This window comes from Garra rufa, chromosome 2 (genome assembly GCF_049309525.1).
Source record: "Garra rufa chromosome 2, GarRuf1.0, whole genome shotgun sequence".
Classification (NCBI taxonomy): domain Eukaryota; kingdom Metazoa; phylum Chordata; class Actinopteri; order Cypriniformes; family Cyprinidae; genus Garra; species Garra rufa.
The window spans coordinates 27,044,538-27,063,672 of record NC_133362.1 but is presented as its reverse complement, the minus strand read 5'-3'; the positions used below and the strand labels follow the sequence as shown (position 1 = coordinate 27,063,672).

At 35.4% G+C, this 19,135-nt stretch overlaps 2 protein-coding genes across 4 annotated transcripts in view; both read left to right on the top strand.

The window, feature by feature from the left end:
- ldb3a (LIM domain binding 3a) overlaps positions 1-11,522 on the top strand; it is a 58,430-nt gene extending 46,908 nt beyond the window's left edge. For all 3 annotated transcript variants that reach the window (XM_073834008.1, XM_073834007.1, XM_073834011.1), the window contains 7 exons: positions 3,095-3,151; positions 4,976-5,121; positions 5,213-5,594; positions 6,419-6,599; positions 6,704-6,824; positions 8,940-9,055; positions 9,151-11,522. In XM_073834008.1, coding sequence (XP_073690109.1) covers positions 3,095-3,151; positions 4,976-5,121; positions 5,213-5,594; positions 6,419-6,599; positions 6,704-6,824; positions 8,940-9,055; positions 9,151-9,240 — 1,093 coding nt within the window. In that variant the 3' untranslated portion in view covers positions 9,241-11,522. The remainder of the gene's footprint in view (positions 1-3,094; positions 3,152-4,975; positions 5,122-5,212; positions 5,595-6,418; positions 6,600-6,703; positions 6,825-8,939; positions 9,056-9,150) is intronic.
- A 3,041-nt stretch (positions 11,523-14,563) lies between these two features.
- bmpr1aa (bone morphogenetic protein receptor, type IAa) overlaps positions 14,564-19,135 on the top strand; it is a 33,864-nt gene continuing 29,292 nt past the window's right edge. The window contains exon 1 of the mRNA XM_073834005.1: positions 14,564-14,732. The gene's annotated coding sequence lies outside the window, so the exon portion shown is untranslated. The remainder of the gene's footprint in view (positions 14,733-19,135) is intronic.

The window sequence follows — 19,135 nt, the reverse complement described above, 5'->3', positions numbered from 1 at the left end:
ATTTTGGCAACAGTTATCCTTTAAGGTGATGAGCAGTGTCTAGTTTTCTTCAAACATAATGCTTGGAATTAAGGTTCATCCGAACAGAGAATCTTGTTTCTCACAGTCTGAGGTTCCTTTAGGTACTTTTTTGCTCATTCCAAATGTGTTTTCATGTGTTTTCACTGAGGAGATGATTGAGTCTTGCTACACCACCATAATTGGTGGACTGTTGCAGTGATGTTTGTCCTTATGTAAGTTTGTCCCATCTGCATATATCACAGAGATTAACTAGAATGACCATCAGGTTCTTGGTCACCATTCTAGGCATGGTCCTTCTCCATCAATTGTTCAGTTTGGCCAGGAGGCCAGCTCTAGGAGGAGTCCTGGTTGTTTCAAACTTCTTTCCTTAAGGGTAACGGAGACTACATGCTTCTGTGAACCTTTAATGCAGCAGATTTTTTTTTAAACTCTTCCCCAGACACAATCCTGTTTTTGAGCTCTACAGGTGGTTTTTACCTCAGGGCTTGGTTTTTGCTCTGATATGCATTTTCAGCTGTTAGACCTTTTATTAAGACATGTGTGTCTTTCCAAATCATACCAATTCAATTAAATTTTCCACAGGTTAACTCCACTCAAAGTGTAGTAACATCTACAAGCAATATAAATGCTCCTGAGTTTCAACTGTCCCAGATAAGGGTATGAATACTTATGCAATAAAATCATTTAAGTGTTTTTTTTTTATATATATAAATGTGCAAAGATGTCAAAAACCTATTTTAGTTAGTTGATTGATGTGGAAAAAAAGTAATTTTAAAGTTTAACATAAGGCAGCAACATAACAAAATGAAAGGGTATGAATACTTTCACAAGGCACTGTAGCATTAGCAAGTTATTTCGATTTTAATTATCTTTTACTGGTGGAGACACATGATTGAAAATTAACTATTGCTATTAGATTTGAACCTAACATTTGAGAGATTGTAGGACAAAGTCAAATTGTGTTAGAACAGAGAGCCTCAATTGATCCTGGAGACTCAAAGCAAAGCCAATCCTCCAATCCTATTAATGTTATAATCAATGACTTTAATCCTCTAATATGATCTTCCTTGTCTTAACCCAATTTCTTGTTGCAGCTGCTGCTTCATTTGCTGCAGCTTATTACTACTAATGCTCTTCCCCCAAAGGAAACTAGAAACTCATTTTTGATTGAGTCTGTCGTCATTGCCAGGATGGCTGTTTGTTTTGGCCTTCTGCTTTTATTAGTGGCGTCTCTTTATCATCACATTGTTCAACAGCGGGACTTGACCCAAATAAAAACCTCCCAAGACATTCATGAACTACTTTTTAAGCTTAAGATCACCATAAGCACTTATATGTATCTTCTTGTGTTACCTTAACAATAACAGCAGGAACAGGTGTTTATGAAACCAGAGATAAAGTGACTTAATACGTTTCCTCTGGGGGTTGAGCATTAATTTTCCTGACATGATTTTTCTTTTAATGAGGTACTATATCAGTACTACTACTACACCTGATGCTGTAATGTGACCCTCAAGCATTTTGTTTGCTTTTTTGCTAAGTCTCTAACAGTCCCACTCAAGCATCAGATCTCAAAGTTATCCTTATTTTAATAAATCTCTTTTAAAACAAGTCATAAGTCAATTTTTGAGACTCAAGAGTAAGTTTCAAAATATGTGTATTGAAACCCATATCTCATGGGCCTTTGTCCCACGTTAACCTATGCTCATGTTTCTTAGGGATAGTTCACCCAAAAATAAAAATTGCCCCATGTTTCACTCACCCTCAAGCCATCCTAGGTGTATATGACTTTCTTCTTTCAGACAAATACAATTGGAGTTAAATAAAAAAAATGCACAGGCTTTTCCAAGCTTTATATTGGTAATGAATGGGTGTTGAGATTTTAAAGTCTAAAAAAGTGCATCCATCCATCATAAAAAAGTACTCCACATGGCTCCAGGGAGTAAATGAAGGCTTTCTAAAGTGAAACGATGCTTTGTGTAAGAATAATATCCATATTTAAAATTGTATAAACCGCAATCTTTAGCTTCCACTAACTTTCATACTTGCGTTCATAAGTGAGTCGCTTTTCAGTGGATGAGAATAATAAGAATATGCTAGTCTCGCAAGAGCCACAGAGTGTTGTTTACAGCAAAGGAAAACCGATCTCCTCTTTGGCTTATATCAAAATCCTCTGACGTTTTTCTTTACATATCCTCGTTTTGACTAGTGTTTTGTTTTGCTCTCTCCATAGATTACAGTTTATAAAGTTTTATATATGGATTTTTTTCTTACATAAACACATCTATTCACTTTAAAGGTCTTTATTAACCTCCCGGAGCCGTGTGGAGTACTTTCTATGATGGATGGATGCACTTTATTTTGCTTCAAAATCTCAACACCCATTTACTGCCACTACAAAGATTGGGAATGCCAGGGCATTTTTCAATATAACTCTGAATAAATTTGTCTAAACGGTGAAAATCATATACACCTAGGATGGCTCGAGGGTGAGTAAATCATGGGGTGATTTTCATTTTTGGGGGTGAACTATCTCTTCAAATAATTTTGTTTTTGAGACATGGCAAAAACCTATTTTCTGGTAATTCAAATTTAGACAACTATCGTCCATTCGTCCTCTACTAGTCAGGAGCTTACATAAAGATTTTTCGGGTCTTTTCTGTTAGACTCTGTTAGACCTGAAATATATGAGTCTTGTGTTAAGTTAAGTGTTATTTTACTAGCTACAGAAATATCATTGGTACGTGGTCTTTGTTTTAAACGCATATGTTTGTTTTCTGTTTTGTGTGTGTGTGTCTGCATGTCTTTATGTTGGTAAGATGATTTGTTCATTGTCTGTTTGTTGCCATGTTCACTCATACTGTACTGTACTCATAGTGTACTGTTGTTGTATTCAGACAATACAAAAACAAAATACATTAACTAGCTCCAAACCAAAGAATCTGATCCTGTTTAGACAGTATTTAGATCCATTTGGCAGTCATACAGATATGAGTGCACATGTCCTCTCTCCGTTTCAATCTAGGCATGATATGTTTGACTGTCCACCATTTTTGTCTTTGTTACATTATAGCTTCAACATGCAGACCTCTATGGGTTACACTTCCCAGTACAAAACCTCCATCTCCAGGTACTGCTGTGCTCCAGCTCTATATTCAAACAACTGTGTTTTCTCCATTCCAGTGTCAGTGTTGCCTACTTTTAGCCAACTTACAACTTATACTTATGGGGAATTGTTGTTTAACATTTAAGGTTGTAACCAGTCTTTATGTTTATAAATGGAAAGGATTTGTGTAACCTGGTTAGTTTGCTCAAAACACTAGAAGCTTTTTCTTCTAACACTGTTTTGGTACTAGACTAGTCTTTTTCTTGTGCGCTGCTCTTGAAGTAACACTAATTTTTGCATTAAAATTGTAATGAAGGGGTTTTAAAGTACAACATCTTCATCTGTGATAGATTGTTTGGTCAGACATCCTTGGGTAATATTAGCAGTAAAGTCTCAGAGAACTGAATGTGCATCCAAACTTAGAGTCTGTTACTCATTTAAGACTGTGGACAACTAAAGTTACCAAAAGAAAAATCACTCTTTTTCTATTTGTAGATATTTCTATGACTATAGATAAGAAAGGCTGACAAACTGTAAAAATAGACAACCTTAGGAAAAGCTTATGACAACTTACTGGGTAATATGTCATCTGGTGTTTTATTCTTGTTGCCCTTTCTGCATGTTTACACTTTCAACTTTATACAGTTGTAGAAAACACTTTATTTTTATAGATTTTGCATGTTTCTCTGTAATTTCTCTAGAGATATAAAGCCTACCACATATTTAAGGGATTAGTTTATCCAAGATGTTCATGTCTTTCTTTCTTCAGTCGAAAAGAATTTAAGGTTTTTGAGGAAACCATTCCAGGATTTTTCTCCATATAGTGGACTTCAATGGAGATCAACGGGTTGATGGTCCAAATTGCTTCAGTGCAGCTTCAAAGGGCTCTACACGATCCCAGCCGAAGAATAAGAGTCTTATCTAGTGAAACGCTATATTACAAATTATATACTTTTTAACCATAAATGCTCATCTCACACCCACTCGTCTTCACGCATTACGTAGTTGCGTTGGAAAGGTCACACGTGGCGAAGACAGAAGTACCGACCCAGTGTTTACAAAGCGAACAAACAAAGAAATTCAAATGCCCTTTTACGAAATAAAGGTAAGACAATGATTTCGGATGATTTTGAAGCTGGAGGAGAAAATGAGAGTTTTATGGCCTACCCTACCTTTTTAAAGCGAACTGCACAGACAAAGAACTAACCACACATGACATTTCCAATGTGATTACATAATGCAAGATAAGCATTTGTGGTTTAAAAGTATATACATTTTTATTAGAAAATAACAAATCGTTTCGCTTGATAAGACCCTTATTAACATCTGGGATTGTGTAGACCCATTTGAAGCTGCATTGCAACTGCAATTTAAACCTTCAAACTGTTGATCCTCACTAAAGTCCACTACATGGTGAAAAATCCTGAAATTTTTTCCTTAAAAACCTTAATTTCTTTTCAACTGAAGAAAGAAAGAGATGAACATCTTGGATGAGGGTGAGTAAATTATCAGAAAATTTTAATTCAGAAGTAAACTAATCCTTTAAAACTTAAAGTTACAGTTACAATTTGCACACAGTACGTTTGATGCAAATATGAATGATGCACATAATTTCACAGAGGAAAACATATGGACATCAATGGGTTAAGTCTTGTAAAAGATGTAGTTGCTCATTGTAAAACATAACCAATATAATAATTAGATATTACAATTATAATTAATAAAAAAGAAAGCATTTGCCAAAAGTTTAATGTGAATGAACAGGAAAAGTTTTGAGTAGTTAGGAAAAGCAGAAAGGTTCTCATTTGACCTGAAATGTTACTGAATTTCTGGTCTGTTCTTCTGTAGTTCTTACACCCAGCCTCCACCTATGCAGCTGCCACCACCACCACCACCCATGCAGCACAGCTCCATCCAGATCCCTGTAGGTCCACCACCACCAAAAGTGGTCAGCACTGCCACCATTATGCCTGCAGCCTACCCAGCTGGCCCAGGTAGCCATTGTACATGTGTGTGTGTGTGTGTGTGTGTGTGTCCATCTTTGTATGACTATGTATACAGTACTAATTTATGGGCATCTTTTAGCACCAGCTCCTCCAATGGTTCACAAACCTGCTCCACCTTCACCTGCTCCTGCTGGAGCTCCAGCATCTTCTTCCAACAGGCCTCCTTGGATTACTGATGATAACTTTGCCCAGAAATTTGACCCTAGCAAACCCGCCACCACCACAAACATCAAAATGCAGCCTCTTCCCCAAGCAGCCCCACCACCACCAGCCTACATCCCCAACCCTGTCCCTGCTCCCGCTCCAGTTCCTGCTGCACCCAGCCCTGCATTCAACCCCGCCCCTTCTCCATTCAACCCCGCCCCCTTCCCACCTGTGGCTCGTGGAGTTGCTCAAAGGGCAGAACGGTTTGCAGCCAGCAATAGAACACCTCTGTGTGGAGCCTGCAACAGCATCATCAGGTGTGGTGACATTTTCCTATCTATGATCACAAGACCTCTTGTAATATGTGACCCTGGACCACAAAACCAGTCATAAGGTTTAATTTTACAAAACTGAGATGTATGCATCACATGAAAGCTCAATAAATAAGCTTTCTATTGATGTATGGTTTGTTAGGATAGGACAATATTTGGCCGAGATACATCTATTTGAAAATGAGAAATCTGAGGGTGCAAAAAAATCTAAATACTGAGAAAATCGCCTTTAAAGTTGTCCAAATTAGGTTCTTAACAATGCATATTACTAATCAAAAATTACATTTTGATATATTTACAGTAGGAATTTTACAAAAATCTTCATGGAACATGATCTTTACTTAATTCCCTAATGATTTTTGGCATAAAAAAAAAATCTATAATTTTGACCCATGCAATGTATTTTTGGCTATTGCTACAAACATACCCCAGCGACTTAAGACTGGTTTTGTGGTCCAGGGTCACATATATGTGTTTTTATTCAACTATGAGGATTTTTATGTCCAGGGGTTGATTTGTAGTTTACCTGGTCTTATAACGAAAACGTAAAAAGTTTTTAACAAGTTACTGCTTTTATCCACTTATCCACAGCTGTTTTCTGGTAATGTGTGAGACTTCCGGTTCATATGAGATGAATAAAATGAATCACTTGAAGAAAATATTTTTGTGTCACTTCCAGTCACATCCTTAGTAAGACAAAAATCCCACACAAAAAAACTTTAGTCGTTACTCATTAGAGAATGCTGTTAAATGTTCTCATATACATCATTTGTCTTTAAGTTTTTTATGAGTGTTTTTTAACTCCTCAGGGGACCATTTCTAGTGGCACTGGGTCGTTCCTGGCATCCGGAGGAGTTCAACTGCCATTATTGCCACACGTCTCTGGCTGATGTCAGCTTTGTGGAGGAGCAGAATAGTGTTTACTGTGAAAACTGCTATGGCGAGTTCTTTGCACCTACCTGTGCCCGCTGCAACACCAAGATCATGGGAGTATGTTGAAAACATATGAACATTGCGCACACACATGCACAGACATGACTGAAAACACACTTCACAGGTACTGTCAATTAATCCACTCAACATCTGCTTAACAGGAAGTGATGCATGCACTGCGGCAGACCTGGCACACCACTTGCTTTGTGTGTGCGGCCTGTGGAAAGCCTTTTGGAAACAGCCTCTTCCACATGGAGGATGGCGAGCCATATTGTGAGAAAGGTATGGAAGCCACCAACTACGTCTGACACAAATTTGTATGTTTACAAGTTTGGTGCATGCAAACACAGTTGAAGTCAAGAGTTTACAGAATCTGCAAAATGCTATTATTTATAATATTATTTGACCAAATTAAGGGGAATCATACAAAATGCAGGTTATTTTTTATTTAGTACTGACCTAAATAAGATATTTCACATAGAAGACGTTTACATAAAGTCCACAAGATAAAATAATAGTTGAATTCATAAAAATGACCCTATTCAAAAGTTTACATACACTTGATTCTTAATACTGTGTTGTTACCTGAATGATCCACAGCTGTGTTTTTTTGTTTAGTGATAGTTGTTCATGAGTCCCTTGTTTGTCCTGAACAGTTAAACTGCCTGCTGTTCTTCAGAAAAATCATTCAGGTCACAGAAATTATTTGGTTTTTCAGCATTTTTACGTATTTGAACCCTTTTCCAATGACTGTATGATTTTAAGATCCATCTTTTCATACTGAGGACAAAGAGGGACTATTACTAAAAGTGCAAATGCTCACTGATGCTTTAGAAGGAAAAACAGTGCATTAAAGGTACCATAGAATGGAAAACTGTGTTTACCTTGGCATAGTTAAATAATAACAGTTCAGTACATGGACATGACATACCATGAGTCTCAAACACCACCATTTCCTCCTTCTTATATAAATCTGGTGTTTGCAAAAGACCACTGAAAAATAGGTCAATTCCAACATAACACCGACTATTACACAATAGTTGCGATCGTTAATAGTTACGCTCCCAACATTTGCAACGCCCAATCATCATTAACTTCAGTACACCAGTAAAACCACTGAAGGGACATGGTTAGCTTAATGCTAGCAGTAGCCTGTTACATTGCAGTACATAAGATTTCACTTACCACATAAACAGAGAGATGACTGCTCTGATGATGGCGAATGATTTACAGATCCTGAGTATCACTGACAAGCATCAAAACTTGTGTGGTAAGTACTTGTGTCGCTGCAGTATAACTTTACTCAGAGCACATGCGATCGCAATAGTGAGAGTAAAATGTCGCCGATTCAAAACGGCAGATTCAACAAACCACATATTAAAAGCGGCTAGAACTCCGTAATTAAATATATATTTCCTCCATGTGCGAGCTATTGAGATGAGCAGCTCTGTGAAACAGCCAATCAGAGCAGAGCCCCTCATTAATATTCACAGACCTTCCAAATAAGGCAATAACAGAAAATTTCATTTTAGGGACAAATCCTAGGGTTGTAAATGGACTTGTAAAACCGTTTCTGGGGAATTTTTGCCCTTCCCTATGCCATATACCTTCTATGTAGATATCAAAGAACAATTTAAAATATTGTTTCAATGCATTCTATGGCTACTTTAAGAGCCAGGGGGTGAAAACTTTTGGAATTTGAAGATCAGGGTAAATTTAATTTATTTTATCTTCTGGGAAACATGTAAGTATCTTCTGTTGCTTTTGAAAGGCAGTATTAAATGAAAAAAATCTTATATTTAGGCAAAATAAGAAAAATTTACACATCATTCTGTTCAAAAGTTTACACCCCCTGGCTCTTAATGCATTGTGTTTCCTTCTGGAGCATCAGTGAGCATTTGATCCTTCTGTAATAGTAAATGAGCCCATCAGTTGTCCCTAGTGTAAAAAGCTGTATCTCAAAATCATACATTCATTGTTGGAAAGGGTTCAAATACACAAAAATGCTGAAAAACCAAAGAATTTGTGGGACCTGAAGGATTTTGCAGAAGAACAGCGGGCAGTTTAACTATTCAGGACAAACACTCATGAAAAACACAGCTGTGGATCATTCAGGTAACAACACATTATTAAGAATCAAGCATATGAAAACTTTTGAACAGAGACATTTTTATCAATTCAACTATTATTTTCTCCTGTGGATTATATGTAAACTTATTTTATGTGAAATATCTTATTCAGGTCAGTACTAAATAAAAAATAACATGCAATTTGCAGGATCTCTCTTATTTTGGTCAAATAATTATCATTTTGCGGAGTCTAAAAGGTGTGCATTTTTGACCTCAACTATATACAGTCCAGACCACTATAGCTTTCATTAAATGTTTCTGTCTACAGATTATATTGCACTCTTCAGCACAAAGTGCCATGGCTGTGACTTCCCAGTTGAGGCAGGAGACAAATTTATTGAAGCTCTTGGCCACACATGGCATGATACCTGCTTTGTTTGTGCGGTAGGTTCAAAATCACTTTGATAAAGCACTTGCCCATATGGTTTATAAATAATTCAGCAATCAATGAGTTTAAATTATGACTGTAATTATAACAGGTGTGCCATGTGAACCTGGAAGGACAACCTTTCTACTCCAAGAAGGACAAGCCCTTATGCAAGAAGCATGCACATGCCATCAATGTGTAGATGCTTCAGTATGCATCAAAAGCTGTCAGTGAAGGAACTAAATGCAATTAATACAACATTTGCATGTGTGGTTTTATAGCAAGACATCAGTGCCAATCCAAATGACACAAAAACTAATATAAAAGATATACAGTATCATTTATTAAACAGCATATTAGTAAGACAATGACTGAATGATACTTAAACTAAGCATCTTGACATTTTTAAGTCATTCTTTGTCTTTATTATAGCCCTGATACATTTGCATACATGTACTTGTTTGTCTAATACATTAATTTAAAGGGAACGCCAGGTATTAAGACTTGTATGGCTTAATATAACATAAATGATATCTCTCACTGAAATATGTAGTAGAAAACCCATGAAAGACTTGGTTGTAATTTTCAGTCGAAGGGCAACAACAGAAGTGATGTAAGTCTTCACTTTTTTTCTAGCGATAAGAAGGAGCAAAGAATGGGAAGATACCTATGGACGAATAAATCTTCCTAAAGACCCGCGTCTTTGTTCTCTCCACTTGAGCCCTGATACCTTTGAGGCTTTTTAGTAGAGCACAGCTACTGAAAGAGCTTCCAAATGGCAGAGACAAGAAACACTAGATGCCATTCTGGCAGGATGTAAACATGCTGCTGCTTGTCATGATGCCACAGCCAATAAAGGAGTTTCTCAGCACAGATTCACTTAATATGCAGGGTCTTTAGACTCCTTTCATTCTTTACTACACATTTCAGTAAGTTATATTAAGCCATACATGTCATAATACCCAGGGTTCCCGTTAAGAGATATAACATTTTCACTTTTTTTTTTTTTTTGGGTTTGGTGAATTTATGTAACATACATTTTTGTGCTAATAGTGACTAAAACCTTAATTTAAAATATATTAATATTAATTAATTTAAAAGATAATACATGGATGTCGGTGTTCATTCATAAACCAGGAACAGCCTGAAGACGTCTATGCATATTATTACGCCTTAAAATTTTAAGTAAACTTAAATGTGTTTTTATTCCATTGCTATTTGTTTTCCTGAACAATAATGAGGCCTATAGATCCCTGACTTGCATATCAATCACAAAATGATGTTAAATAGATTGAGACTGTATATTGTTGTACAGTCTTTTCAATACTGAATGGTGTTTTATGTTAAAAATTACTAATCTTGTTTATTTGTGCTCTAGTGTGTGAAAGTGAGCTAATTCATACATATGTAATGTCAATATTAGCATTATGTGTCATATTTGTATCAACTATTTTAAGAATGTAAGCAGGGTATCTGAAAATCTGAATTCATTTTAATTTATTAATTGTTGCCCTCACATTGTATGCAAGACATTAGCTGTAATAATGTATTCAGTTGTTCATGTTTTGCCTTGTCACCTATGATAGTTGACTTTTTGTTATTTATTGTGTGCAAAACCTCATATTTACATAATCTTTGCAAATAGTGTACTGTTCTTTTGCATGGATAATTTGTTTTCTTTGCCAAGGAGGAGGGATTCGTGTTTTTATTTAATATATACTTTAATGATCAAGACAGAGGAACACACACAGAGGATGCAAGTTGTATTGTTAATATGTTTCTTAAAATTAATAACAAATGAAGTACCTGAGGCTTTTTTTTTCTCTGTGGGTATATGCTACCTAATTCTGATGTGCAACTGTAAGATTACAGTAAAATGTTTGTTTCATGCCTTGTGGCTATTAAAGATCATCAAGGTCAAATTCTGAGACTGCAATTTTAGACGTGTTTTCGTACGTGATATTGATATTTTATGCATAGAATTCACTTACAAAAACTTTTTAGACGCTTTATGAACGTGTCTTTAATTTATCGCTATATATTTTCATTGCCATATATTGAAGTTACCATGTCAGTTGAAATGTGTTCTTAGGGCTGCTTTCGATTTTGGCTTTTTTGTTTGTTTGTTTGTTTGTTTTGAATATTACTAACAATAGTTTGGCATGTCATAATTGCCTCTCTTAAATGTAATCAATTGTTAGCTTCTTTTTTACACAAGATTAGTAAGTTACTTAAAATGACATTAATATCAGTGTTGGGTTCAGAAGTGGGAATGTTGTATCTTTTTAGCATTTTTCAAAAACATATGTATGTAATTTAATGCTGTTGATTGTACTTTACAAATAATGTATTATCTCAATTTGTCATCTGCTGTATCCTGAAGATCACCTGGGAATTACAGAGACAAAGGATTGATCCATAATAACATCAATTTGCAGGCCATTAGCGTTGCTGCAATAATACAATAAAGAACCATATACAGTATGTGTTATGTGACACTTTTTAAACATGACATATGTGTTAACAAGTGTCTTTAATACAGCCTTCTGTTGAAAAATAGATGCAGCTCTAAACAATACTGTAGATTTACTTTATGTAGTATCTACTTTTGTATGAGCTATGTGTGTTTTTTGAAGATGAAATGAAAAACTAACTACCACTTATAATGTTCTCTTTCTTTGTATTTGAAAAAAATATTGTTTCTTTTGACCAATACCATGCCGTTAATGTCCAAAAATGTATCTGAATCTGTACTGAAGTGTTGAACACGGCTAGTAAAAGTATTAAAGGGGTCATCGGATGCCCATTTTCCACAAGTTCATATGATTATTTAGGGTCTTAATGAAAAGTCTCTAATATACTTTGGTTAAAAATTCTCAATAGTAGTGTAAAAAAAACACACTTGTACCTTGTCAAAATCAGCTCTGCAAAATATCAGCTCATTTTATCGCAGTGTTTACTTTAGCTGCATTTAGCCGCATTTATCGGCGAAACTTGCCAACAAGCACATTATTAAGAAAGGCCATTTGCAAAGATGCATAAAAACCCTTCTACTCACTTCTGCTGTGGGTGAAGCTGCATCACGAATGATTTACACAAACATAAATGCAAATGTAGATCGGGATCGGCGCTTTCCTTTTAAAAACAAAAGTAATGTCCTCTGCCTATTAAGCGGCTCAGATGTCGGGAGTAAATGACTACTGCTATGTTCGTTATTACATCCAACAACAGAACACCTCAATCGCTCAATTAGAGTCTTCCCCTGCACCTGAGTCGAAACAATGCCAATACTATTTGGACTGTTTCAGCTCGGTGAGGACGGGTCTAAGGTAAGACGCTCATGTCAATCAACTGTGTGCCGTCACAATGACAAGAAGCTGAGAATGACCTGATTTTAAAAAGGGAATATTACTTTTAAAGATGAAAAATAGGGTGGATTTTTATCATTGTAGGATGGTTGTGTACACAAACTACCAACACACATTAATGTTCAAACAACATGTAAATGTAGTTTTGTATCCGATGACCCCTTTAAGTTGCTTTATAAACTGAAAATAGCTCATAACACAAATTTTATGGACACTGTTCCTGAATGTATGATTAAATATCATAAAACTGTACTGCACTGAATAGCCCTTTTACTAATTCACTTTTATTATATTTAAATCTCAGAACGTATGCACTGTGCAGTTTTCACAAAGGTCATACAAAAAGATTGCAGTTAAAGTGCCAAGTATTATGGTTATCATTTATTTAAAAAATAAATAAAACAATAACATATAACAAATAATCTTTTAAGTATTTAATTGATGTATATGGGCCATTCTACAGAACCGGTTCAAAGTCAGAGTTGGAAACATCCTGAATTTTTTTTTTTTTTCCCACAAATTTTGTATGTATGCAAATTGTATAATATCCAAGGTACACATTTCTAGTAATTGTGCACTTAATAATGCATGTTCTGAAAGTTTTGGAATATTTGTCTTCTCTCTAAATTTGTCACTACTAAAACACAGTAATATATAATTTAATTAGAAGGGTTATATCGACCTATAAAGAGTAATTTACATCTACCATGTAAATATTTTTTTGCCTATTTTATTAAAAGAATTCAGGGGCAAATCAATAACAATTACATTTTTAACAATATTTCAAGCGTGATTTATGAGATTTTTCTTTGTAAAAGGCATAAAGTTAGTCATACTGATTTCAAAGTTAAGGATTCATTAGTTTGAAAATACATTGAACCAAACACTAAAATATACTTTATTTTTGACAAAACATCCTATGTTTTGTTCGTGACAGCACATTTTTTCAGTAGTGACGGTAGTGTTTTGGTAGCGACTGCATCACATTACAGAATTTTAACTCACATACTAAAACACTAAAATTTGCATAACTGTATGTTTTAATAAAATTGTATTTATTTCTTCCAAATAAAGGATTTGGTTCCCTTTTGTCACTACTGAAACATTTATGACCGTTACGGTAGTGATCATTTTAGACAGTTTTGAGCCTAGTTCAAAGATGCAAATCAGCACATGGCTACTAGCACAGTTTTGAACAGAAACGTTATGGAATAGCACCCAAAAAAAGTGTGCTTAATTGCAGAATAACAGTGTTTGGCAGTGACATTTTCTTAGTTACACAGATTTTCAGACTTTTGAACACATTTACCTCAAAATGGGACCTATCTGCTCACACCTTGTAGCTATGAGAAAGAGAGGAACACAGGAATATTACACACACACACACACACACACACACACACACACACACACACACACACATATATATATATATATATATATACATAACATTTTATGATTTACAAGGACAACATGAAATTATAATTTTTTTTTTACATTAAATCATATAATTTTCATACGTTTCATAAGAAAAATTAGCCACCTCCTAACTGAAACTACCCAAATAAATGATGATTATATATATATTTAGCTTGGTGATATTTTAAATTCTATTGTGGCTTTCAATAGATAATAGAAGGATTTTAGTTAACATCTAAGATTTTAATTCTTAAATGCTTTTTAAATGTTTTATTATTTTTATTTGTATTATTTTTTATTATTATATTTTATTTTATTTTTGGTTTGCACTAATTCTGTAGAATATGCAAGAATTTCTGTAATTTTATATTTGTTTTTGAGCGAGACAACACAACTAATACCCCAAAATATGGTTCATCACATTCATTTCTACTGATGAATGTGCTATTTGTTTACTCAAAAAGTTGTCCTTCATACCAAAGTATTGAACATCATCCTCTCTTAATGATATTGTTTTGAAACAAAACGAACTAGTATGATTTCTATCTGCTAATATGATTTTTATCAGCATTAAACTGCAAGTTCAACGTTTTATCCAATATAATGAGACATTTGTTTACGACCTGATTACTGCGCGTTCATCGTCAGGGCTTGGCTTGAGTCGCTAGGGGGCGCTAGAGGGTCGCTCAATCAGCGCTTGTTGCCGCGAGCTGTCCGCAGTCACTGTGTAGTGTAGTCTAGTTAGTGCAGTTCGCTCCACTGTGGTGGTCAGTACCAGACCCTTAACAGACCTCAATGAGAGTCGACCACGATCACAACTACAAACGAACCCTCTGAGCGATTTTAGTGTTGAGACGAGCTCAATAAATTGACGGAGTATACGGAAATAAGATCTACTGAAGAATCGGTAAGTGAAATGGAAAGTGTTAGCTTGGCTATGCTAAACGCTGCTCGCGAAAGTTTGTTGCGGTGATTTTTTTCCTGTTCCACGTAATGTTTTAGTCGCGTTACAAAGGTAAAACCGACTGCCGTTGTGTGGTGTGTTTTTTAAAACGCAGTACATAAATGTAAAAAGCTTGAAGAGAAAAAAACGATAAGCGTTAACGTGTTTATTACATGATTTTGTCGGGAGATTTCCTTTAGAGTGAAGCGAGTTGAATTGATAGCTAGGTGTGCTATCGCCGTTAGCAAGTCCAAATACGTTAAAATTTAGTCTCGTAAATACCAATAATTGCTGCCTTGCTTCAGAGAAATACATTGTGCGTACAATATATATTTTATTATATGTTTCAAACAGCATTATACTTTGTTTAAAGAAAAACGTCAGGGTTTGTAAAAGTCCGAGTAAAAAGTTAGTTAACGCGACAGTCGCGTATTGCTAGCAACAACTTCCCTAATAATCTGACAGCTGTGTGTTGCCTCTAAATGTTTGTCTCTTTTCTGAACTGTTTTACATTTTATGTTTGTGTCTTTTCACTTTACAATGCGGTGTTTGTTTATATTTTGGATTATGTGTTCTTTGGTTTGTTTTTAACTTCAGGCTGTTTTGCTCACGTATCCGCCTCTCGATACAAAAGCTGCTTTTGGGTTATATTATTGCATGCGTAGGTTTGTGGAAATGTACTACATTTAAATGATGCTGATTTTACTGTACATTTCTGAAAAGTCTCTCTTTTGGCCATGCCTCTAGCCCGCTCAATACAAAAGCTGCTTTTAATTTATGGGTTCTGGGGGGAAGGGGGTCTGCTCAGCTCCTTTACCTTCTCTAGGAGGTCAAAAAACAGATGGTAACACTGCCTTGTGAAGCGGTCTGCATCGAGAGGCCTGGAGGAGAAAGGCTTAGTCTGAGGAAAGTGGATTTATTTTAGAAAATTAAAGCGAAAGGCTTGTAGTATATATACATGCCAGACATCTGTGCATTCCACAGCTTGATGGAGAATGTCTTCTGAAAACTATCAATATCTGGTGAGCTGATGAGAACAAAACCAGGGTGTGTTAAAGGGGTTGTTGATTTAAAAGTAAAATTTCAGGATTTACTCACCCTTGTGCGCTGTAGAGCTTTCTAGAGATGTTAGGCAGAATATTAGGAAGTGATTTCATCATTCACTTCCACAGTATTTTTTTTTTACCTTGTACAGTAAAAATGAATGGTAACTTCATCTTTTATGCTCCACAGAAGAACTTTGGTAAACAATGAGATAATGTAAATTTTTTGGTCATCTATTATGTTAATACATGCAAAACGTTGATATCTTCTATGTCCTGTTATTTGTGTTGTGTAGCATGTGATGGTCTATTTACAGTAACTGCTAGAGCAATTATTTGCTCAGGCTTACTTTGAATGGTAATTAATGATCAATTGTTATGCAGATGTGATGGTCATGTGCTTTGTGCCCAAAGTGAATAGGCGGTTTAGTGTAGAAGTTTTCAGTCGTTTAGAGGCTACAATTCCCCTAATGATCATCCTAAAATGAAAGATTTATATAGTTTCTTTTTTAAATACCCAAAATTGTATTCTGAATGTCATTCTCAGTCTTTCTACAAGTCAAAAGTTGCCATCAGATTGAGAGTTCAAACAGCTGATAAAAACATCACAATAATCCACAAGTAATTTGCATGGCTTTGGTCCATCAATTAATGTTTTCTGAAGTGTAAGAAACAAATCCATCATTAAGACATTTTAACTTTAGATCATAGCTTCTGGTCCAAACACAGCACATATTTCCCTGTTAAGCAGTCTGTTCTGTTCTAAACTACCAGTCAAAAATTTTTTGAACAGAGAGATTTTTAATGTTTTTAAAGACGTCTCTTCTGCTCACCAAGCCTGCAGTTAATTTGATCCAAAGTACAGCAAAAATTGTAAAATTCTAAAATATTTTTACTATTTAAAATAACTGTTTTCTATTTCAGCAGATTTTAAAATGTATTTTTTTTCCTGTGATCAAACTACATTTTCAACATAATTTCTCCAGTTACATGATCCTTCAGAAATCATTCTAATATGCTGAGTTGCTGTTCAATATTTAAAACAGTTCTTAGATGAATAGAAAGATCCAACAATCAGCATTTATATAAATTGAAAAGCTTTTGTGACAGCATAAATTCTTTTTTGGAGAAAGAAATTCTAGAAATTAATACTTTTATTTGGCAAGGATGCTTTAAATTGATTAGAAGTGATGATAAAGACATTTATAATGTTACAAACGATATCTATTTCAGATAAATGCTGTTCTTCTGAACTTTCTGTTCATCAAAGAAACTTGAAAAAAATTCTACTGTTTTCAACATAGTAATAATAAATGTTTTTTGAGCAGCAAATAAAAAAATTAGAATGATTTCTGAAGGATCATGTGACTGGAGTAATGATGCAAAAAATTTAGCTTTGAAATCACAGGAATAAATTACATTTTAAAATGTATTCAAATAGAAAACAGTTATTTTTAAATATCAAAAATGTTCCAAAATGTTACTGTTTTTGCTGTACTTTGAATCAAATGCAAGTTAGGTGAGCAGAAGAGACTTCTTAAAAAATCTATTAAGTTAATTATTAATATAATTATAATAACATTGTTATAATCAACCATTTATTATTTTATTTCAATCAGTGTTTTATTTTGATGTTTAAATTTTTTTTATTGTTTTTTTTTTTTTTTACATTTCCACAGACCCCCCAGCAATCCCTTGCGGCCCCCTCAATTCGAAAGGGCCTGTTTTACATCTTATTGACATATATATATTCTATTTGGCACAGATCTGCCCTCATATAATGTGCGAAATCAATCACTTAATTGCTTAAAGGGCCGCAGTATCATACAACAATAAACACAGATGTTTTTCCCCTTCTATCTGTTTTTTAAAATATCAGCCAGGCCCAGATTGAATTGCCCCGGAGCCCTCTAGGAGTGTGTTTCAATCTCAGCCACAGTGCAAGGGATCGGATTGCAGTGGGAGTCTGTGGCGAGGTGGCAGCGCGGGGAGGTTGGAGGGAAAGCAGGGGTGTGGGGGTGGGAGGGTTAAGAGGCAGTATAGATCAGGTTTCACATCCCTGCCTGCGTTCCTCAGGCTGCTGCGCCATCTAAAGTCAGCCCCCCACCCTCCCCGACTCACTCTGGAGACAGGATGGCTAAGCAAGAGGGGAAAAACACACACGGCCCTCTCAGACCTGGCCCCGAATGTATCACCATCCCATCGTAAAGGTGCTGATGTATCACCCCCACCATTTAGTCGTATCATTCCGATCTAAAAGGTGGAAAACGAATCCTAGATGAGCACGGCTATTTGATACACGCTACTGAGCTTTTATTGAACAGACTTTTCTTTAACGCTTACTGTAGGCTGTGGAGTCCTCTGTGCTCGTGCTTCCAACGGATAGTAGAACGTGAAGGAGAGCCATTGATTTCTTTAACTCTTTCTATGCCACTGTTGGTTAGTGTGATGGCAGATCAGATAAAGATAGATTGGATGAAGCTATGCAGTGGGAGGCCGGCGTAGTGCTGGAGAGTGGTCTCTGTTTATTCAGTATGCCCCAGCTGTCCTTTAATGGTATTGATCTGCTTTAAATACACTTGGCTATCGGAGTAAATTATTTAGAGTGGCACCGGATAGGGTGAATTCAATGATGGGTTGGGTTAGTGCAAAGACAACCAAAAAGATTTCTGTCTGGTCTTGTAATGAGTCTCAATGCTTTAGCTTATTATTTATGGGATTTCATTTGGTTGTAGAGACCCAGATAATTGAATTGCATGTGCCTGATTTTTTTTATTTTTAATGCCGAGTAATAAACATCTTGTGAAAGCTGGAATGCCTACGACACATCAGGCCTTGTTTATATCAGCACTTTCCTCTTTGTAAAGCAACTAGGCTGGACTTTAGATATAAGCTTTTGATATTGTCTTTGTTCTACTTTTGAAAAGCTAGAACACTGATTTTTAAGGCCATCAAAGATGTGGATGAGTTTGTTCTTCATCACATCAGATTTTGAGAAATTTAGCATTACACCATCATCTGTAGCGAATGGGTGCCGTCAGAATGAGAGTTCAAACAGTTAGTAAAAACATCACAATAATCCAAAAGTAATCTGCAGGGCTTTAGTCCATTACTTAATGTTTTCTGAAGTATAAGAAAACAAAGTAAGAAAACAAGTCCATCATTAAGGCGTTTTAAGTTTAAATCATAGCTTCTGGTCAAAAGACAGCCCATAATCCATAACAACATTTCCTTTAGTGAAGCAGTCTGTTCTGATGAGAAAACAAACTCATACACTGTGATTACAAGTTAAAAGTTTTTAAACAGTAAGATTTTTTTTAAGAA